At 38.5% G+C, this 24,710-nt stretch overlaps 1 protein-coding gene across 2 annotated transcripts in view; it reads left to right on the top strand.

Annotated features, from left to right (window-relative positions):
- Positions 1-24,710, top strand: part of LOC133547892 (calmodulin-regulated spectrin-associated protein 1-B-like) — an 81,764-nt gene that overhangs the window by 13,777 nt on the left and 43,277 nt on the right. For both annotated transcript variants that reach the window (XM_061893374.1, XM_061893375.1), the window contains exon 2: positions 438-607. In XM_061893374.1, coding sequence (XP_061749358.1) covers positions 445-607 — 163 coding nt within the window. In that variant the 5' untranslated portion in view covers positions 438-444. The remainder of the gene's footprint in view (positions 1-437; positions 608-24,710) is intronic.

Genomic DNA, 24,710 nt, shown 5'->3' on the forward strand with positions numbered 1-24,710 from the left:
TTTAAAGCACAGCACTGAGCTGCAGATCCCCACGTGACGCCAACAACCGATTTGCATTTCCACAAGTGCAGTTCTGCAACCAGCTTTGTCACTACATTTAGCAACTGTTCAGACCTTTATAGCATCTAGAGAAAAAACTAGTGACTGTTGGTTGAAAAGTATTAGTCGGTTTTCTTTCCCACGACTACAGGCAGACTATGTTTATTGTGTATTTATTACTTACTTTTCAGGTAAATGGCCTTTTTTAAAGTACTTTTTTTGCAAAGAGAGGGAGCCCTCAGTCTGCCGCCTCACAGTTTGAAGTGCAGTAGTATAGAATTGTCATTATGGCCCAAACAATTCAATATTTGCATATTGTGCCATGTGCTGTTTACCTCATTCAACAGTGTGTTCAACATAACTGAAATAGTTTCTCTCTATCACACCCTTGTCCCCAGGAGAAGGATGGCTGTTGACTTGTGTGCGGGTGACAGTACCAGGAGGAAAGTGGACTTGACTGGCCTTGCAGAAGGCACCATGGATGTGGTTCCCTTAGAGATGTACGACTCTGCCAGAGCCAAAATAGCTGCCAACCTGCGATGGCTGTTTGCCAAAGCCTACGGCATTGGTGAGTGATTGAGTGTTTCCATGCATGCAACATACTGTACTGTACAAGGCATGTGTCACATGTCCAATGTAAGACTGTGCTGTCCCCACAACGGAAGCCTTTCCTGTCAGTCATTACTCATTTCAGTGTGGCCATGGAGCTCACTTTCATTCATCACTATTACTGTGGATCGTGCATCATTTGGAAGTTGAACAAAGTTCTTGGTGGAAAAAGGCAAACCACTGTCCTGGTATCACACAAGATGTAATAATACATGCTTGGCAAGCATAAATGTTAGAAGCAGGAGCAGCCTCCATGAAGGATGATAAGAGAAGAAGAACACAAAAAGAGAAGAATAACATACAGTTGTAACTTCTAACTCAAAATACTTTTATCTCAAATCATTGAATTTAAATTTTTGACACCAGTAGGAAATTGGGTTGTCCCGATACCAATATTTTGAAACTGGTACCAAAATGTGTTTCGATACTTTTTTAAATAAAGGGAACCACAAAAAAATTCATTATTGGCTTTATTTGAACAAAAAATCTTACTGTCCATGAAACATATGTTTATTATTGTAATTTAGTCCTTAAATAAAATAGTCAGCATACTGGGCAACTTGTCTTTTAGTAGTAAGTAAACAAACAGACTCCTAATTGAACTTTCACAGTATCATGTTAGACCCGCTCGACATCCATTGCTTTCCTCCTCTCCAAGGTTCTCATAGTCATCATTGTCACCGACGTCCCACTGGGTGTGAGTTTTCCTTGCCCTTATGTGGGCCTACCGAGGATGTCGTAGTGGTTTGTGCAGCCCTTTGAGACACTAGTGATTTAGGGCTATATAAGTAAACATTGATTGATTGATTGATTGATTGATAATTAGTCTGCTGACATATGCATTAACATATTGTCATTTATCTACCTATTATTTTGTCTACATTATGAGGGACAAACTGTAAAAAATGATTGTCAATCTACTTGTTCATTTAATGTTAATATCTGCTTACTTTCTGTTTCTACATGTTCTATCTACACTTCTGTTAAAATGTAATAATCACTTATTCTTCTCTTCTTTGATACTTTACATTAGTTTTGTATGATACCACAAATTTGGGTATCGATCCGATACCAAATAGTTACAGAATCATACAATGGTAATAATTTATGTCCTCATGTGTCCAGGGACGTATTTCCTGGGTTTAGAAACATACATTTTAAATATATATATATATATATATATATATATATATATATATATATATATCAATGTAATCATAGTGGTATCGATGAGATACTGTACGCTCCTGTACTTTAGTATCAATACAGTGGGTGTCAGGTGTCGATCCACCTATGGCGTTTGTTTACATTGTGACGCCGGTGAGCTACGGTGTATAGTGAAACATGTCTAGCTATTCCTTATTCCAGTGATAATGGTACGTGTAAGAAACTTAAAAAGTTAAAGTACCAATGATTGTCACACACACACTAGGAGTGGTGAAATGTGTCCTCTGCATTTGACCCATCACCCATGATCACCCCCTGGGAGGTGAGGGGAGCAGTAGGCATTTTTGGTGATTTAACCCCCAATTCCAACCCTTGATGCACAGTGCCAAGTAGGGATGTAATGGCTCACATTTTTATAGTGTTTTGTATGACTCAGCCGGGGTTTGAAACCACAACTTACCGATCTCAGGGCGGACACTCTAACCACTAGGCCATTGAGTACTTTATTTGTCGCTGTGGAGACCAGAATTAGTGATTTGAAAGTAGCTAAAACATTGAGGATGGATGTTAGCTGCTAGCTAGCTAGCTAACCATGTCTTAAGCACCGCTTCCTGAGGGTGTTTCAGTGTTATAACTTCTGTCTACACACTGTCTGCTTGTAACTACTGTGTGTGTGTGTGCGCGCTGCCGAACATGCTGCTCTGCTTGTAAAACCAGCAATGTCACGATGTGAGGACATGGCGTCATGCCCGTTAAAAAAAGGGGGGGAACCGGTACTTTTTAGAAGCATTATAGTACCGAATATGATTAACTATTATCGCGGTACTATACTAGTACCGGTATAACATACAACCCTAGTAGGAAGTGCAAAATCTTCAGTGTTATTGTTTTTACGTCATTAATATCAACAGTGGTTAACCTATTTTCGCACTTACGTTACATTGACAACCGACTATTTTTCCATGTTTTTCCATGGGCAAAAATAGTTTCGAAATCCAAGTGAATTTTTTTTGTGGTGCACCATACTTAGATTTTGTTTGTTTACACACATTTTGTTAATAGTGCTAGACTATGAGACGTGCTAACGATAGCGCGCTAAAAGTTGCTCTCATGCTAATATTAGCATGCTAACAAGATTTACCAATTTTTTTTGCGCCGTACTCAAAGTTATATAACTTGGTATGGAGCATATACTAACTGGTAGCATGCTAACTTGTCAAGCCAGTTTTGCTGCTATACACTTCAGAGTCATAAAGGGCTGGGTGATATGGCCTTTTATCTCTATATTTTTAGGCCATGTAACGATACACTATATATATCTCGATATTTTGCCTTAGCCTTGAATGAACACTTGATGCATATATTTACAGCAGTATGATGATCATGTGTCTACATTAAAACATTTTTGTTCATACTTTAATATATGGTCATTTTAAACTTTCATGCAGAGAGAAACCATAATTAAGTCAATTTACCAAAAGTGTATTTGTTAAACAGTTATTAAGCAGTGGCAACACTAAATTGGCCCTAGTGTGTGAATGTGAGTGTGAATGTTGTCCATCTGTGTTGGCCCTGCGATGAGGTGGCGACTTGTCCAGGGTGTAACCCGCCTTCCGCCCGATTGTAGCTGAGATAGGCGCCAGCGCCCCCCGCGACCCCAAAACGGAATAAGCGTTAGAAAATGGATGGATGGAAGCAGTGGCACAAACATTCATGTCATTTCCAAAACAGAAAGTGCAAGATTGTCAGAGACATTTTAAAACAAGCTATTAGTGCACTTTTTTGCATGATTTCAAAAAGATGACATATTAAAACAACACTAAATTTAAGTGCAATTTTTGTATAGAATGCCACTACAGTAGTTTAAAACAAATAAAGTGCACTTTTGTGCATGTCACATAAGATATTTCAATAACTTTCAAATAAAAATTAGCTGCATAATAGGAAATCAAATAGTGTATGTCCTTTGCTATGTGGTAGGTTCCTGCGGACGTTATCTCCTTCTGTAGTTGACTATTTTTTTCATATGGTGTTGATATGGAAATGGCGGTGATGTGCAGGTTGCGTCGGCATTTTGTTGGTGTGGCACCGGCCGGAGATGTTGACATGCAGAGTTTCAAGTTTCATTCTGGAACGGGTGACTTTTCAAATGATGCTACGAATTAGCAGTAATGTTACTTTTTTTTTGCAACGCTTTTACTTGACATATTACTGTTGTCTGTTCAACATATTCCCGTTTGAAGCCAAACCAACGCCAGACGGTGGACCGCCTGCTGTTTTACTTGGGAATTAATTATTCCTCCATTTGTTACCAAATTCGCACCTTCTTTCTCGTATTACCACTCGCACCGCTCCACTAGCATCACAGCTAATGATACCCAGGCCGCTGCCTCTCTGCTTCGTGAGGGCGTATGACAAGTATTGACGTATGTAAGAAGGTGCGCTTGTTTTAAGTCTCTGTGAGAAGGAGAGACAGGAAAGAGTGATAAGAGCCTGTTGTCTTAATGCCCGCAGCTAAAAGCAACTGTGGGACAACATATACTCGAATATCACCATACAGTCATTTTCCATGTCGCACAGAGACAAACCCACGATATATCGAGTATATTTGATATATCACCCAGCCCTAGAGTCATAGTACTTGGTACGTGACACATGCTGTTGGCATGCTAAAATTAGTACATCAACATTAGCATGCAAAACTTTTTTTGCTAATTTACCTACCATTTACCCCAGAGTCATATTACTTGTTACTTGACATTTGCTGACGTTTCTAGTATTATGGTAACATTGGTTTTATTTCTGTATTTAGGATGATATGGCTCATGTTAATGTAACAATGGTAATGTTCTTATCTCTGACTCTCACAGTCAGCAGAATGTGTGGTAAAACATCCAAGTCCAAAAGAAAGAAGTATTGCACCTAAACCAACATCAATTCCCTCTTAACATTTGGCAACTCACACTTCCTCCCTTGGCTGTCCATAACTGTTTAAGTGGCCAATGGAACTTCACTCAATTTTGGTTTCGGATAAGCTCGCTGGAGTTTAATTAAATTGAAAACAACTGGCGAGGCTGTCTCATTAAGGCAAACTTCTACACAATACAGTGCAGCCTCAATACTCGTCTGTGTCACATCTCAATGCAGCTACAGATTGTCAATCCGCAGCATCAGCATTCATACAATATCTGTCTAAGAATTTGAATATCTTCACCTACATTTCAATTATTACAATGCAGAATTACTCTATTGTGAGCATTGGCCTATTTTCCCTGAGCCATTGCTGACTTACCACATTCACTCCATAACCCAGACGTACCAACTTAATTGTTTGGCTGCCATGCAGACTTTTAATCATCAACAAAGTCACAGGATTACCAAGACCCACATAATCACTACTGCCATCGCTTAGGATGGTTACCAATTTCTGGTAACTGTGTGTGTTCAAATGTGTAAGTCAGGGTCAATTGTTCAATAATACAATCACATTTTTTCATTTAACAATTAACTGTGCTGTCCGTTTATAATCTTGTTTTCTTACACTTATGTGTCTCATTTGCAAATACTTTATTATATAGTAGACTTGGCGGCGGCGATGACCAAGAAGAACACGGAGTTGGAATATAATTACAACACTTTATGTACATATTTATATACATATTTATATAATATTTAAATATTTATATAATATGTAGCTTTAAGCTCGATTCACAGACAGAGTCCCATTGCTTTTATGAGCGGTCGAGCAAGTCAAAAGCCGGGAAAAATAAAAAATATATATATATATATATATATATATATATATATATATATATATATATATATATATATATATATATATATATATATATATATATATATATATATATATATATATATATATATATATATGTATATGTATATATATATTTTATTTATTTAAAAAAAAAATATATATATATATATGTATATAGATATATATATATATTTTTTAATTATTATTATTATTATTTTATTTATTTTTTTCATTTTTATTTTTAAATGTTTTTATTTGAGGCGGCCGTAATTCTTTCGTGGCGGGCCGCAACAAATAAATGAATGTGTGGGAAACCCTGGCCGATGCAACCAGCACTGACCCAATTGAGCCTGGTGTCTTCCATTTCCACATCAACAAAAAATACTAACCCAAAAAAGGAGATAACGTTTGCAGTTACCTACCACATAGCGAAGGACTCAAAGCATTTGATTTCCTATTGTGCGGCTAATTTTTATTTTACAGTTTTTGAAATATATTAAGTCTAATCATGCACAAAAGTGCACTTTATTTGTTTTAAAATATTGTAGTGGCGTTCTGTACAAAAAGTGCACTTTAATTTAGTGTTGTTTTGATATGTCATCTTAGTGACATCATCCACAAAAGTGCATGATGTCACTAAGATGACACACATTTACACATATAATAAAAAAGTGTTTTTATATGTTTGTTGTTTTTTAAAATGTCTATCTTTCACTTTCTGTTTTGGAAATGACATGAAATTTTTGTGCCACTGCTTAATAACTGTTTAAGAAATACAGTTTTGGTAAATTGACTTAGTTTTGGTTTCCCTCTGCACGAAAGTTTAAAATGAGCATGTGTTAATGCAGTATGAACAAGAATGTTTTAATGTAGACATATAGAATCATCATACTGCTGTGATTATATGCATCAAGTGTTCATTCAAGGCTAAGGCAAAGTATCCAGATATATATCGTGTATCATCACATGGCCTAAAAATATTGGGATATTAATCAAAAGCCTTATCGCCCAGCCCTATCTTCCATCCATCCATTTTCTACCGCTTATTCCGTTTCGGGGTCGCGGGGGGCGCTGGCGCCTATCTCAGCTACAATCGGGCGGAAGGCGGGGTACACCCTGGACAAGTCGCCACCTCATCGCAGGGCCAACACAGATAGACAACATTCACACTCACATTCACCGAGCCTTATCTCACATTCTATATTGTGTTTTGGAAAAAGTTTGTCATAAACGTTAATTCATTTAAAAAATAACAAAAAAGAAAAAAAATGCAGTATTTGTGACCGGTAAAACTTTTGGCAAATCAAAATTTAAGAAACTAATAATAAATAATTAATAATTTTACCCGGAAAATATACCATATTTTCCAAACCATTGGGCGCACTGCCCATAAATGGTCTATTTAAAAAAATATATTATTATTATTTTTTTTTTTTTCAATGTAAAATACTTCGTTGTGGTCTACTTGACATGTAATGGTGGTTTTTTGGTCAAAGTGTTGAATAGATGATGTTTTACGGAGCATCTTCAAAACGCTTTCTTCAAGACAATCTCTTCAGGATGCGCCGTTTTGTGGGCGTTCTTATTTACGTGCCTCACCTTCGACAGCGTTTTCTCCCCGTCATCTTTGTTGTAGCGGTGTAGCGTGTAAGGACGGGAGTGGAAGAAGTGTCAAAAGATGGAGCTACCTGTTTTAATGACATTCTGACTTTACTTCAATCAATAACGGAGCAGCGTCTCCTCATCCGGAAACAACCACACCAGAAATATAATAACTAATAACTAAAGTTCTTTGGGTGAACAATTAAAATTCACTACATCGGTACTTTCATTACTGACAGATATAAGTAAGAACTTTACACTACTTTATATTAGAAGTGGCACTAAAACATTTACTACTAAAACATTTTGAAAGATTTCTGAGCGCTGTGTGTAATGTTCTATATTTTCAATTGAACATTTAAAATGTTGGTGTTTACTTGAGACTTCTCTCTTATGTTTGACAACCATCTACTGGTCACACTTATAATTACACCCTGTACCAAATAAAATAGTTTAGCGTCCCGGAAGAGTTGGTTTTGTAGGGAATTCAGGGTATTTGTTGTGTTGTGTTTGTTGTGTTTTGATGCAAATATTCTCCCGAAATGTGTTTGTCATTGTTGTTTAGTTTGGGTTGACAATATGGCACGTTAATGACCGTGTTGGCGATGATTATACGGCCTCCCTGAGTGTGACATGTATGGCTGTTGACTAAGAATGCCCTTCATTCAGTTGTATTTGGGATATTCAAAAGCAACATGGCCATGGCTGTAATCATACAGAATGCCAACTTTTCTTGACATCTTTGATTTAGCACCATTATTACCCCTTCCAATGCTTCAAAAGCTTTGAAGTGGGTGAGCTCAACATTATAATCTGGAAAATACGATAAACAAAACGCCGGCTGGTTTCAATGCGTAAAAAGACACAAAAAGTGTGTTAATGCCAACACTGGAATTTGTGAAACTGAAACAATACAAAAATAATGCCATTGTAAGTTAATACTAACACTGACACTCAGAAATGTGTTAGCCTATTAGCCAGTTGTTAACAACACTAGTGTCATTACATTACTATAGCACGTACAAATATGCATTAAAACCTTACTACAGACATCACACATGGGACGTTTTAGTAAGTATAAACAGTGTTTGTTATATTGTAAAACTCACAAACGTTGCTTGTAGTCATGAATGAAGAATCCATATGAGTAGAACACTATGGACGACTGGAAGAACGGCACGCCGGTTAAGAAAAAAAAATCCCTACCAGATAGATAACAATAAAAGGACACTGCAGTACCTACAGTGAACGAATTCATCCAAAAGATGACGCCATTGCACAAACAGTAAGCACCCTCTGAGTGTTTTTGCTTGTTGTGTTTTTTTTATAAAATGCTTGTTGTTATTGCCATCAACAAAGAAAAAAACTTAAATTAGGTGCAGGGCGGGCTTCACAGTGACAGAGGGGTTAGTGCGACTGCCTCACAAAACGAAGTTCCTGCAGTCCTGGGTTCAAATCCAGGCTCGGGATCTTTCTGTGTGGAGTTTGCATGTTCTCCTCGTGAATTCGTGGGTTCCCTCCAGGTACTCCGGCTTCTTCCCACTTCCAAAGACATGCACCTGGGAATAGGTTGATTGGCAACACTAAATTGGCCCTAGTGTGTGAATGTGAGTGTGAATGTTGTCTGTCTATCTGTGTTGGCCCTGCGAGGAGGTGGCGACTTGTCCAGGGTGTACCCCGCCTTCCGCCCGATTGTAGCTGAGATAGGCGCCAGTTTTTTGGCCAAGTGCATGACCAGGTGCCAAGGCCGGTATTGAAATATAGCACCATTTAATGTTACATAAGCCAGCACTCGCTAGTACAGACACGCTTGGGCCAGTACCTAGAAAAGTACAGAATTGGATACCCATCCGTAGTCATCGGGCAGATCCATGTTTTCTTTCCTCTGTGTGAAGGAGACGTAGCAGTGAAGTTAGACAAAGACAAATTAATTACACTGTTTGACTTTATGGGTAATTATCTTCCCATTCTTAATTGCATTTTGATCTTGATGGATCTGATTTTTACCATAAAGCAAACAAATGCAGGTTCCTCTAAACTGCAGGGACCTGTGGTGGTAGGGGCGTGGTCACCATGATGTCATTGAGTAATCTGCATTATTTATTATGGTATACTTTTCTTTAAAAGCCCTCAAAAAATGTATGCAATCATTTTAAAACATCTGATATTATGAGTTAGTAATACCATATAACAATGTTACCATATTTTCAATTGTTGCTGCTTTTTGTACAAGGTACTTGGAGGTTTTTTCAAGTGTTTCCAGACTTTTAATGACTTTTAAAAAAATTAAGAAACCACTAGCAACGAGTCTAGCATCTTCTACTGGTGTTATTATAAAATGTACTCTTGTTTAGAAACTACTTCTGTCCCTCGATTACCCTGACAAAAGAAGAAAGCTGCAGGAGCTTAAAGTCACACTTGTTTGGCGCTGTTGCTCGGGTTGGACTTTCTCTTCTTAAAAGCCGCCAGTGTCCCCTTAATATTTGCACATTTTGTAGCTGGCTGTTCGCAGGTATATCTGCACTATATATAAAAATCATGTCCACATCACAGACATGCTGACAACGTTCCAGACAATGCCTTGCGTCTTGTTTACATCCAGATTCGGTAGTGCGTTTTTTGGCGATCAGAGTCTTTTTCCGGTGACATCACTTGTCAATAGTGCGCAAATAATAGGCTATATATATATACATATAGTGGGGGTGTAACGGTACACGGTTTGGTACGTACCTCGGTTTAGAGGTCACGGTTCGGTTCATTTTCGGTACAGTAAGAAAACAACAAAATATAAATTTTTTGGTTATTTATTTACCAAATTTGTAAACAATGGCTTTATCCTTTTAACATTGGGAACACTATAATGATTCTGCCCATGTTAATCCACATTTAACTGCCTCAAATTGTTGCTCTGATTAAATAAAATGACAAAACCTTTCTTCTACATATAAAAAGTGCAACATTAAACAGTTTCAAGTCAACTCATCATGCATAATTATAGCATTTGGGAAGCCTGTAGTTGACTTTAATTATGTAAATGTTATATTTGTATCAACATGTGATAGCAAGGACCCTGCCATTCACAACTAGGCTGCTACATTACTAATGATTCATGTAACTATAGCTGAAAAAAATAGTAATATAGCAACACAATGGAGTTCAATGAAATAACAGACAGGGCTTTGCTGCCCCTAAGACACACACACTCGCACACGCGCACATAAACACACACTCGCGCACACACGCACACACCTACGCGCACACACACACCGCAAAATGAGTTAACGTTACGCTAAAAGCTAATTAGCCTTCACCTCAAGCCAGAACTGCAAGCGAGCTGAGCTGCAGTTTAAGTTTCTAGAAGGTCAACGGGCTCATAGTGATGTTTGTAATAGTTGTGACTGGGAAGTGTTTTTAATGATTTGGGGAGGGTCCGCTGTTCCCCTGCTAAACGGATATCCGCTCAATGCATGCTGAAGCATTGACTACAACGCTCTGAATACGCACAGCTGATTGGCTGTTACATCGCTCTGAATACGCACTGCTGATTGGCTGTTACATCGCTCTGAATACGCATTGGCTTTGTATGTAACCAATCAGATGGTTGTGTGGGCGGCACAATGCCTGCTGCTCAGACAGAGGCAGAAGGCAGAGCAGCTTGTGAAGACTTATTCTTACAAACTCGTTCGATACGCCCGCGTGCCGAACCGAACCCCCCGTACAGAAACGGTTCAATACAAATACAAGTACCGTTACACCCCTAATATGTATATATATATATATATATATATATATATATATATATATATATATATATATATATATATATATATAGATAGCATATATTAATGTAGTATGAAGAAGAATGTTTTAATGCAGACACATAATCATCATACTGCTGTGATTATATGCATTAAGTGTTAATCCAAGGCCATGGCAAAATATCGAGATATATATCGTGCATCGTGACATGGCTTTAAAATATTGAGATATTAATAAAATGCCATATCGCCCAGCCCTATTGCTAGGGGTGTAACGGTACACAAAAATTTCGGTCCGGTGCGTACCTCGGTTTAGAGGTCACGGTTCGGTTCATTTTCGGTACAGTAAGAAATCAATAAAATATAAATTTTTTGGTTATTTATTTACCAAATTTGTAAACAATGGCTTTATCCTTTTAACATTGGGAACACTACCCACGTTAATCCACATTAAACTGCCTCAAGTTGTTGCTTTAAATAAATAAAATGAAAAAAACTTTCTTCTACATATAAAAAGTTTAACATTAAACAGTTTCCATTGAAACTGTTTAATGTGAACTCATCATGCTTAATTTATTACAGTATTTGGGAAGCCTGTAGTTGACTTTTATTATTTAAATGTTGTATTTTTATCAACATGTGATAGCAGGGACCCTGCTATTCAAAACTAGGCTGCTACATTACTAATGATTCATGTAACTATAGCTGAAAAATAATATAATTGCAATAGGAGAGACTATTCATCCCTAAACACAATGGAGTTCCATGTAATAACAGACAGACAGGGCTTTGCTGCCCCTAAAACACGCACACGCAGGCACACACACACTCACACACACACACACACACACACAAAAATGAGCTAACGTTACGCTAAAAGCTAATTAACCTTCATCTCAAGCCTATACTGTTAGCGAGCTGAGCTGCAGTTTAAGTTTTTAGAAGGTCAACGGGCTCATAGTGATGTTTGTAATAGTTGTGACTGGGAAGTGTTTAGCATAATTTGGGTAGAGTCCGCTCCTCCCCTGCTAGACGAATATCTGCTCGACGCTAAAGCATTGACTACATCGTTCTGAAGTCTGAATACGCACTGCTGATTGGCTGTTACATCGCTCTGAATACGCACTGCTCATTGGCTTTGTATGTAACCAATCAGATGGTTGTGTGGGCAGGACAATGAGGCAGAGACAGAGGCAGAAAGCAGAGCAGCTTGTGAAGACTTCTGCTTCCGAACTTGTTCGGTACGCCCGCGTGCCGAACCGAAACCCCCGAACAGAAACGGTTCGATACAAATACACATACCGTTACACCCCTACCTATTGCAAATTCACTATGTCGTGGAATTTCAGTGTTTTTGATTCAATAAATATAGGGTTTGTATGTTCTCTATATCCAACATTATGTATTATTCTAACTGATCTTTATTGTAACATTGTTATAGCTCGGTTGGTAGAGTGGCCGTGCCAGCAACTTGAGGGTTGCAGGTTCGATTCCCGCTTCCGCCATCCTAGTCACTGCCGTTTTGTCCTTGGGCAAGACACTTTACCCACCTGCTCCCAGTGCCACCCACACTGGTTTAAATGTAACTTAGATATTGGGTTTCACTATGTAAAGCGCTTTGAGTCACTAGAGAAAAGTGCTATATAAATATAATTCACTTCACTAATGAATGAAGTGTACTTTTGTAGTTATTTCCTCATATTTCTACACAATAATCAGATACTAGCGAGCAGTAGAGAATATAAAGTGATTTTTGGTGTAGAATAGAGACTTCCGATAATGGCTTTTTTACCGATAACTGATATTCCGATATTGTCCAACTCTTAATTACTGATACCGATATCAACCGATACCGATATATGCAGTCGTGGAATTAACACATTATGCGTAATTTTTTTGTGATGCCCCGCTGGATGCATTAAACAATGTAACAAGGTTTTCCAAAATAAATCAACTCAAGTTATGGGAAAAAATGCCAACATGGCGCTGCCATATTTATTATTGAAGTCACAAAGTGCATTTTTTTCTTTAACATGCCTCAAAACAGCAGCTTGGAATTTGGGACATGCTCTCCCTGAAAGAGACTATGACGAGGTTGAGGTGGGGGGTAGCGGGGGGTCTATATTGTATCGTCCCGGAAGAGTTAGTGCTGCAAGGGTTTCTGGGTATTTGTTCTGTTGTGTTACGGTGTGGATGTTCTCCCGAAATGGGTTTGTCATTCTTGTTTGGTGTGGGTTCACAGTGTGGCGCATATTTGTAAGTGTTAAAGTTGTTTACATGGCCACACTCAGTGTGACCTGTATGGCTGTTGAACAAGTATGCCTTGCATTAACTTGTGAATGTGACAAGCCGTAGATATTATGTGACTGGGCCGGCACGCGAAGGAAGTGCCTTTAAGGTTTATTGCCGCTCTCTACCTCACCCTATGTCCATGTACACAGCGGCGTTTTAAAAGTCATAAATTTTACTTTTTGAAACCGATACTGATAATTATGAAACCGATAACGATAATTTTCGATATCACATTTCAAAGCATTTATCGACCGATAATATCGGCAGTCCAATATTATCGGACATCCCTAGTCTAGAACATGTTTTTATTTATTCATTATTGACGTGTTTCTTGTTACTTTGTTATATATTTTTTTACATGAGACTTCCAGTTCAATTTATCATCAATCATTATACCTAGAAATTTGGTTTCATCTACTCTTTCAATTTCTATTCCGTCCATATTTGTATTTGTGTTTGACTTTCTCTTCTACTTTTACCAAATAGCATTATTTTAGTTTTACTGAGATTCAAAGAGTCTGTTTTTGTCAAACCATCTTTTTAATTTGTTCATTTCTTCTGGTATTATTTGTATTAGGGGGACGAAGTATTTGCACGGGAGGTAAAACCTGTTAGAATTGTGCCATTTGTTATCATAAAAATGGTATAAAAAAAAAATAAAAAATACTGTCAGACTTTGATTATATATTACTTTAATTTGTTTTCATGTAAAATTAAAAACACCTTTTTTTCAAGGTGTGGCGGTCATAAAAATGCCTTTGCAGCACGCCACATTTGATTTCATTAAGGGGAAACCCTGAAAATGGGAACTAACTGACAAACTCGGTAAGAAAGCAAACTATAGGCTTTTGCTGGTTTATCTTTCAGTCTCAGACCATGAGTAATGATCCAGACATAGAGGACAAATGCACATGATGTATAAAAAGACGCATTTAGTACTGAGCCTCCTACTGAGCCAGTAGGAGGCAGGTGCACTTGGGATTATTGGTGTCCTGCAGGAATTGAATATCCAATTTACATGGTGTTTGGTAATGTCATTGGTTCTGTTGGTTTAGTGGCTTCCTCTCAGTCAAGTAGATGCATCAACAGTGTGTACACATATGTTAAAAAACAAAACAGATGGGGGGGCAAAATAAAATGTTATTTGACTAAAAAGTTGTATATATTGTCATCTTATTTTCTGTTGTAGTTAATTTTTTTATTTGATGCTGGAGGTGACGTGGTGTTCAAGAACTCTGCAGCGGTTTCTACTTCACATGTGTTCATTCTGTTCTTTTAACATCTATCACTGGTAAACAATATGGCTGAAAACTATCACGATATAAGTGTTTTGAAATTTGTCAATATTGGTAATTATTGGTATTTTTTATGACCTATGGAAAATAAGAACCAAAATATTTAAAATGATCACCTTCCTCTAATTATAATTACCTCAGCTATTAAGGCAGAAAAGAAATGTCAACACAAGCATGGAAAACAAACAATGTAAACAACATTGTAAAATCATACTGAACTCTTAACAATAACCTCTTAAAATGAAGGTGCAAAAATAAGGAATAAGGTAGAAATGCTTGATAAAGTGTGACAAACTTGTGCAAAGTGGAAAAATGGAAACATAAAAACCTGAGTAATTATTTTCTGCAGGTTTAGTGCCAGGAAGTTACAGCTGTGCTCTAAAGGGTGAGCGTGGCTAAGCTGGTGTGTTATTAACAGTCTTGCTGGCATTATTTACAGACCACATTGGTCTGATTACAGTCCCTTCTTGAAAAAAAAATAAAAAAATAAATTATCCAAAAACACTGCCATACTTTCCTTGTTTTATTCACAAATGATTCACTCTCTGCAGCACTAGTTTTTACATTCTCTTCTCACTCCAAGCAAAGAATCAACCACGAGACAACTAGACTGTTCAACCAAACGTGAGATGATACTGTTACCTGATTGGCTGTTAGCGTGTCACTCCCAGTGATCACTTCCTGCGTTGCTAGGTTACCAGAGACAGCGAATCCCTTTGTTCATGCAACCAAACTTACTTTGCAACTTCCTGTTTGTTGGACAAAGAACCTAAAAAAATATCTATCCCATTTTTTATTTATATGGACTACGTGTCTATCACCGTATATATTGATAGGGTTTTATCAGCCAGTCCTAACAGTGTACTTGTGTAATGATGTCATCATGCCTAACTGGCTCCAGGCTGCCACAGCTGCTCCCACCCTGAGTTGCCAGACATGTGTGGGCACACCTGTCTTAGTTACAGCCTGCTTGTTGTGCTTATTATATTTGGCTAGCTCGTGTCGCTCAACTTGTCTAAGCTGATGCTACAGTATCATCCAGTTAGTGCTAGACTTTCATCCCAGCTCCTGATGGGATCATAACTGCCACACAAAGTCATCGTCTGTGGCATTAAGTCAAACGTGAACACTTTCCCTTGTCTAGACTCCTTTATCACGTTCTCACAGTTCAAGTTTGTGTGCTCACACACAGCTCTACACTACTCAGCACCACACGGTTTAATTTGATGCCATCATCTTTTATTGTCATCTCCATGTGTACACACTGTTGCCATGGAGAGCTCACTTATTGCTCTAAGTGCCTTATCATTTCACAGCAGGCACATTGATAATCTTATTTTTTGTTGGATTTTTCTTCTCAGTCATTGGGTGAAACATTGCTTGGCTCTTAAGGAAGCCCACATCTAGTGTGTTGATTGAGGAACTATTGTCCAGATAAATCAATATGTATATGAAATCATACTGTATGTATACCAGTCACAACCCTAAGTCTTAATTCCTTATTTCTTACCATACAGTGGGTACGGAAAGTATTCAGATCCCTTTACATTTTTCACTCTTTTTTTTTTCTTTGCAGCCACTTGCTTGAAATGAAAAAATGTCATTTTTTTCTTATTAATGTACACTCCGCACCCCATCTTGACTTAAAAAAACAAAAGTAGAATTTTTTGCAAATGTGTTTAAAAATAAACTACTCAAATCACATGTACGTAAGTATTCAGACCCTTTGTTGATGCACCTTCGGCAGCAATTGTCTTTTTGAATATACCTGTCTTTGATGCAGTTTGGCCCATTCCTCTTTGCTGCACCTCTTGAGCTCTATCAGGTTGGATGGGATTGTTGGTTTTCATCCAGGATGTGTCTGTACATTGCTGCATTCATCTTAGTCTAGTCAGGAAGGTGACTAGGAACCTGATGGTCACTCTATCAGAGCTATAGCATTCCTCTATAGAAAGAGGAGAACCTTCTAGAACAGGGATGCCCACACTTTTTCTGCAAGCGAGCAGCTTTGACCAAGTCTAGGGTATCTACCTCATTCATATATATAATGTTATATTGATTTATTTATGAAAGAGACGTTAACACGTTAAATGTGTTTGATAGTACAATCATGTTGCTTTCATGAAGACAAGAATATAAGTGATTGTGATGACTTTCAATGATTTGAATCAGACAGTAGTGATAACGTCCACATTTTCAAATGGAGGAGAAAAAAAATCCTCTTTTCTGTCCAATACCACATGAAAGTGGTTTGTTTTTGCCATCTTATTTGTCCAGCTTCTGTACTCCTTTCTATACACTTTACAATAAATACATTAGCGGCCAACTCCGTAGCTTTCTAGCTTGTGCACGCCAGCTTTCTTAGACTCTTATTTTGTTAACGCAGGCAGGATTAAGCAGTGCTTTTATTTGGGGATAGTAACTGTGCATTTTTTCTTAATACTGATCTGGCAGCAGCCAGCGTCATTCACAAGACCTTCGGGTGCTGAGAATGTTAATCAAGTGACGTTTTGGTGAAGATTGATGATCGCTCATTTTTAGGTTCATTTTTTGAATGCCTGGCTGGTGACGGACTGTCACACCCTCTGCAATTGACCGGTAGCTCGCGACCTACGTAACAACCATTTCTGCAACAACCAATCAGTATAGATTGGCCATTGACCAGTAGCTCGCGACCTACGTAACAACCATTTCTGCAACAACCAATCAGTATAGATTGACCAGACAAAAGCCATTTCTTGGTCAAATGTTTGCCAAAATGCACCTGAAAGATTCTTAGACCATGAAAAACTAAATGATCTCGTCTGATGAGACAAAGATTGAAGTCTTTGGCCAGGCCAATACTGTCCCTACAATGCTGTGGGGATGGTTTTCAGTGGCAGGAACTGGGAGAGAAAGATGAATGCAGCAATATACAGAGACATTTTGGATGAAAACCAACACTCCATCTGATTCCAATCAGATGGAGCTTGAGTTGTGCTGCAAAGAGGAATGCCAAAAAATAGCTGTGCCATGCGTATGGCATCATATTCAAAAAGACTTGAAGCTGTAATTCCTGCCAAATGTGCATTGACACAGCATTGAGAAAAGAATCTGAATACTTTTATGTGCATGTGATTTTTCAGTTTTTTTGTTTTCAACAAATTTACAGAAATGTCTACATTTCTGTTTTGTCTGTCAAGATAGGGTGCTGAGTGTACATTATTAATGAGATATAAAATGAACTTTTTTTTTATTTTAGCAAATGGCTGTAATGAAACATTTAAAGGGATCTGAATACATTTCATACTCACCACTGTATTTGATACATATTAGCTTACCAGTTACCACCAAGGGAGGAAGAAGGCATCCAACCAGAGGCTTTTTACAGAAGCCTGAGGTGCATTAGCAAACCAGATAGATGCCTTAACTTGAACAGAATACATTTATCAAACATTTGAAACAGATTTAAAATAGCTTATTGTTTGTATTTTTACTCACAATGTTGGACTGATGGGTAATTATTAGGGGTGTAACTGTACGTGTATTTGTATTGAACCGTTTCGGTTCGGTAAGGGAGTGTACCGAACAAGTTTCTAAGCTAAAGTCTTAGCAAGCTGCCTTGCTTCTACTGCCTCTGTCTCCGCACCCAACATTGTCCGACCCACACAACCATTTGATTGATTACATATATAACGGTAACAGCCAAACAGCAGTGCGTATTCAGAGTGCATGTAGTAAATGCTTCAGCGTCGAGCAGATAGGTGTTTAGCAGGTGAGTATAAGGCAGCGTACTCTCCCCAAATGGTAATAAACCCCTCCCAGTCAACTATTACTAACATCACTATGAGCCCGTTGACCTTCTAGAAACTTAAACTGCAGCTCAGCTCGCTCGCAGTTCTGGCTTGAGGTGAAGGCTAATTAGCTTTTAGCGTAACGGTAGCTCATTTTGCGGTGTGTGTGTGCGTGTACGTGTTACGGACAGAAAAGCTTTGAATGGCAGAGTGCCTGCTATCACATGTTGATAAAAATATAACATTTACATAATAAATATCAGCTACAAGCTTCCCAAATGCTGTGATAAATTAAGCATGATGAGTTGACTTGAAACTGTTTAATGTTGCACTTTTTATATGTAGAAGAAAAGTTTCTTCATTTTATTTAATCTGAACAACAATTTGAGGCAGTTTAATGTTGATTAACGTGGGCAGAATTATTATAGTGTTCCCAATAGGGATGGGCGATATTGGCTTTTATTAATATCGCAATATTTTTATGCAATATTGCGATATACGATATATATTATGATATTTTGCCTTGGCCTTGAATGAACACTTGATGCATATAATCACAGCAGTATGATGATTCTATGTGTCTACATTTAAACATTCTTCTTCATACTGCATTAATATATGCTCATTTTAAACTTTCATGCAGAGAGGGAAATCACAACTAAGTCAATTGACCAAAACTGTATTCATTAAATACTCTTCATTCTCTCACGGGTGACTTTTTGCTACCTTTTTGTAGTAACACTTCTGCTGTATACTTTGCACTGATTGATTGATACTTTTATTAGTAGATTGCACAGTACAGTACATATTCCGTACAATTGACCACTAAATGGTAACACCCGAATAAGTTTTTCAACTTGTTTAAGTCGGGGTCCACGTTGATCAATTCATGGTACAAATATATACTATCAGCATAACACAGTCATCACACAGGTTAATCATCATAGTATATACATTGAACAGCATATTGCTGTTGTCTGCTAAATATCTTCCCACTTGGAGCCAAACCACCGCCAGATGATGGACCCCCTGCTCTTTATGTTGGGCCTTTTTTGTTCTTCCTCCATTTGTGATACGTTTCGCACCATCTCTCTCGTATTGTCACAAGCTCCGCTCGCTCGACCTGCCTCAGCTAACGTTAGCCATGCTGCTACCTCTCTGATCGGCAAGAGCTATCACGATAGACTCGCGAGAGTATGTGACGTATGTAAGAAGGCGGGCTTGTTTTCCGTATCTGTCAGAATGACAGACGAGGAGGAGTGAGAAACGCCTGTTGTGTGATGCCCAAAGCTAAATGCAACTCGACCTGCCTCAGCTAACGTTAGCCATGTTGCTACCTCTCTGGTCGGTGAGAGCGTATGACGCTACACGTATATAAGAAAGCGGGCTTATTTTACATCTCTGTGAGAAGGAAGGACGAGAAGGAGTGAGACACGCCAGTAATGTACAGTAATGCACGCAGGTTAAAGCAACGGTGTGAGAACATATACCGTATTTTTCGGACTATAAGTCGCTTTTTTTTTTTGTAGTTTGGTCGGGGATGAGACTTGGCCAAACTATAAAAAAAAAAAAAATGTTTTCTGGACTGTGGAGAAGACTGCGACTTATAGTCCGAAAAATACGGTAATCAAATATTACGATATAATCATTTTCTATATCGCACAGAGACAAACCTGCGATATACCGTATATATTGATATATTGCCAAGCCCTAGTTCCCAATGTTAAAAGGATTAAGCCATTGTTTACAAATTTGGTAAATAAAATGTATATTTTGTTGTTTTCTTACTGTACCGAAAATGAACCGAACCGTGACCTCTAAACCGAGGTGCGTACCAAACCGGAATTTGTGTGTACCGTTACACCCCTAGTAATTATCTGTTTATATTTCATAGACCTAAGATGATAGTTTTCTTTGCTGTGCTTTTGCAAACCTACCCCCAATCGTAAAAGTTAAGTAGTGTTTTAGCGTGCACACCTACGCTTTATAGTCCCCAACCCAGGAGCTCCTGGAGACATTTGTGAATGTAAGATTGCTGACGGCTGGCTTCCTTTATTCTGTCAGAACGGAGCATGTCACAGTATGCAGCGCTTGGTGACGACACACACATTTGGTAGAACAAGGTAATTTCTCGCTCCACTATTGTGTTTAAAAAATATTTGGAAAGGTTTTTCAGACCTAATTTATAGCATCCCTGTTTAGTTTACCCATTTTGATTTTAGCATACCAAAAGTCTCAACTCCTTATATAGTCATGGTGTTACATGGAGTAACATAATCTCTTGTTTAGGTCTCTGTTTATTTTTGTACTTTGAGTATCTCCAGTTCTTTGGATTGCTAACAAAGCTAAACATATCACCTGGGGTGCCTGCCCTCAAACCCAGAGCTCTTGCAAGGCTATAAATTGTCAGTCTCTGACTGAAACAGAACAAATATTACACAGAAAGAGAGAAGCTTGTTTTGTATTCCAGTAGTTGTTTGACAAGTTTGAGCTGTCTCTCTTGGTGTACAACCCCCTGCTAAAATGATGGAATTAGCAGACTTGGAGGATGTTCATTCACTTTGTTTCATGTTGATAGAAAGAAGCAGATAATGTACCGTATTTCCTGAACCGTACTGCACACTGGATTATAAAGTGCACTGCCGATGAGTGAGTTTTTTCAGGTCACCGGATTATAAAGTGCATTAAAGGAGTCATATTATTGTGATTTTTTTCTAAATGCAAAATACTTCCTTGTGGTCTACAAAACATGTAATGATGGTTCTTTGGTCAAAATGTTGCATAGATGATATTTTACAGATCATCTTCAAGTCACTTTCTGACAGTCTCTTAAAGATAAGTCATCTTTGTTGTAGCGGTGTAGTGTGCAAGGACGAGAGTTGAAGAAGTGTCAAAAGATAGAGCTAACTGTTCTAATGATACTCAGACCTTACTTCAATCAATAACGGAGCAGCATCTCCTCATCTGTGGCTCGCTAGTACAACAACAACGCCGGAAATGTGTCCTGTGAAAAAACGTCCGACCGGAACTCTCTAATTAAACTAAAGTTCCTTGGGTGAATAATGTAAACTCACTACACCGGTATGTTTTCGTGCTTTCATTGGGAGTTTACTGACAAATGTAAGTAATAACTTTACACTACTAAATGACAACAGCAGAGGATACATGTCACATAACAGGAAGATAGAGAAAAAGAAGAAGCTTATTGACTACGGGGTCGGACTACAGTGACGGACTTGCGCAAATTTTCAGGACTTATACAGATCAGCAGGTACCAGAGGGTAAGAAAACTTGGTTTTGCTTAATATTGTGAAACAAAATGGCAGATAATGTCTGCAAATGAGTGCCATTTTGCGGTCTTTATACACACAATAGTAATACTTGTATCTCTGACTATGGTAGCCATAATGACCCATCAATCTAACAAGCGGTGCGGCTTCAAAGTCATACCAAAACATTTTGACATATTTTTGAGTGCCGTGTGTAACGTTCTATATTTTCAATGAAACATTTAAAGTTTTGTTGGTTTACTGGCGTCATATTACAGTCCACAAATCCCTTCTGTGTGACTACCATCTACTGGTCACACTTATCATTACATCATGTATCTAATTAAATTCCTTCAAGGTCGGTAAGCACAACCTCAATTATTCCGTGCATTAGGCGCACCAGGTTATAAAATTGGTCCGCATTGCCGGCAGTGAGTCGGACCCGATTCCAGTGAGGGTTGGACTCCGCCAAGGCTGTCCTTTGTCACCGATTCTGTTCATAACTTTTACAGACAGAATTTCTGAGCGCAGTGAAGGCGTTGAGGGGAACCGGTTTGGTGGCTGCAGGATTAGGTCTCTGCTTTTTGCAGATGATGTGGTCCTGATGGCTTCATCTAACCAGGATCTTCAGCTCTCACTGGACCTGTTCGCAGCCGAGTGTGAAGCGACCGGAACGAGAATCAGCACCTCCAAGTCCGAGTCCATGGTTCTCGCCCGGAAAAGGGTGGAATGCCATCTCTGGGTTGGGGAGGAGATCCTGCCCCAAGTGGAGGAGTTCAAGTACCTTAGAGTCTTTTTCATGAGTGAGGGAAGAGTGTATCGTGAGATCGACAGGCGGATCGGTGCGGCGTCTTCAGTAATGCGGACGCTGTATCGATCCGTTGTGGTGAAGAAGGAGCAGTGCCGGAAGGCAAAGCTCTCAACTTACCGGTCGATCTACGTTCCCATCCTCACCTATGGTCATGAGCTTTGGGTTATGAACGAAAAGACAAGATCACGGGTACAAGCGGCCGAAATAAGTTTCCTCCGCTGGGTGGTGGGGCTCTCCTTTAGAGAGAGGATGAGGAGCGGGGGGAGCTGAAAGTAAAGCCCCTGCTCCTCCACAAGGAGAGAAGCCAGATGAGGTGGTTCGGGCATCTGGTCAGGATGCCACCCGAACGCCTCCCCAGGGAGGTGTTTAGGGCACGTCCAACCGGTAGGAGGCCACGGGGAAGACCCAGGACACGTTGCGAAGACTCTGTTTCCTGGCTGGCCTGAGAACGCCTCGGGGTTCCCCGGGAGGAGCTGGACGAAGTGGCTGGGGAGAGGAAAGTCTGGGCTTCCCTGCTTAGGCTGCTGCCCCCGCGACCTGTCCTCGGATAAGCGGAAGAAGATGGATGGATAGATGGATGGCGCACTGTCGATTTTTGAGAAACTGAAAGGATTTTATTTGTGCCTCATAGTCTGAAAAATGTGGTACACAGAACTATAGTCACTTGGTTTTTATTTTTCTTTTTTTCCTCGGAATTTAGTGATTTTTTTTTTTTACATACGTTTTTTACTCTGCTTGATCTTAGAATAAAAGTGTATTTTCTTCATGTCTTTTAGTTTCTTAAAGTTAGAAAGTTGCCATTTGAAATGAATGTAGATGTGTGTCCTGTCTGTTATCTTCTTTTGTTTTCTACAAAAAGAAACTGAATGAACATCCTCCATATACTGAAATTCCACGACATAGCTTTGTGCATAATTTTAGCTGTCTGCAAATTCACTAACTAAAATCTGCTACCCAAGAATATACAACAATTATTCTCAACAAAAGAGAAATGTAATCTTGGAGAAAAATTTATTTTAAAACATTTGTATGCACGTGCAACACTTAAGACCTTCAGTATATCAGTATGTGGAATGGAATAATGGAATGGATTAAAGCAAATAAACAATGTACTCATGATCCAATTCAAGACACTCTTTAAACCTAAAGTGTTTACAAAGTACAAAGAAGAACCATAATTAATATTCTGAATTAATTTAATCCCTTCATTCATTTTCGAGATAATCTTATTCATTTCACCATATGAAATATAACTTACTTCACTAATTTTTATTCATTTTTAATCTTATTACTTATGGAGTATTTTGTGAATAAATTGAGAACAAAAGTGTGAGCAACTGCTATGTAAAGGAAAGGATTAAATAAGTTCTGCTTCTTCCTACTCCTTTTCAAACATGTTGAAACTGGAAATTGTGATGTACCATGTTGTATGCATGCGTGTTTCAAATAATCTCAAACTCCAAGTTTATTCCACTGTTTTTGTGAGGGGTTGTCGAAGTCAAATTTTATTTGAAATTATTTACATGAATAACTATCAAACCATTGATCCCCAAACTACGGCCCGCCGGCATCCAAAATCCGGCCCACTGGATGTCCCAAGTTGAAAAAAATTTATATATATTTTTAAAACATTTTTTTTTAGATCTGTCCTCTCTAATCCATTTTTTATCGCTTGTTACTCTCGGTGTCTCCTAGCCACTCAGGCAAATCATATTGTCTAAAAATCCATTTTCCCATCGATAACGTGACATCATCGCGCCGGAATATATATATGTATATATATATATATATATACAAACCCCGTTTCCATATGAGTTGGGAAATTGTGTTAGATGTAAATGTAAACGGAATACAATGATTTGCAAATCATTTTCAACCCATATTCAGTTGAATATACTACAAAGACAACATATTTGATGTTCAAACTGATAAACATTTTTTTTTGCAAATAATCATCCATACATCCATTTTCTACCGCTTATTCCCTTTTGGGGTTGCGGGGGGCGCTGGCGCCTATCTCAGCTACAATCGGGCGGAAGGCGGGGTACACCCTGGACAAGTCGCCACCTCATCGCAGTGCAAATAATCATGAACTTTAGAATTTGATGCCAGCAACACGTGACAAAGAAGTTGGGAAAGGTGGCAATAAGTACTGATAAAGTTGAGGAATGCTCATCAAACACTTATATGGAACATCCCACAGGTGTGCAGGCTAATTGGGAACAGGTGGATACCATGATTGGGTATAAAAGCAGCTTCCATGAAATGCTAAGTAATTCACAAACATGGATGGGGCAAGGGTCACCAATTTGTAAGCAAA

This window comes from Nerophis ophidion, unplaced genomic scaffold (assembly GCF_033978795.1).
Source record: "Nerophis ophidion isolate RoL-2023_Sa unplaced genomic scaffold, RoL_Noph_v1.0 HiC_scaffold_245, whole genome shotgun sequence".
Lineage (NCBI taxonomy): Eukaryota > Metazoa > Chordata > Actinopteri > Syngnathiformes > Syngnathidae > Nerophis > Nerophis ophidion.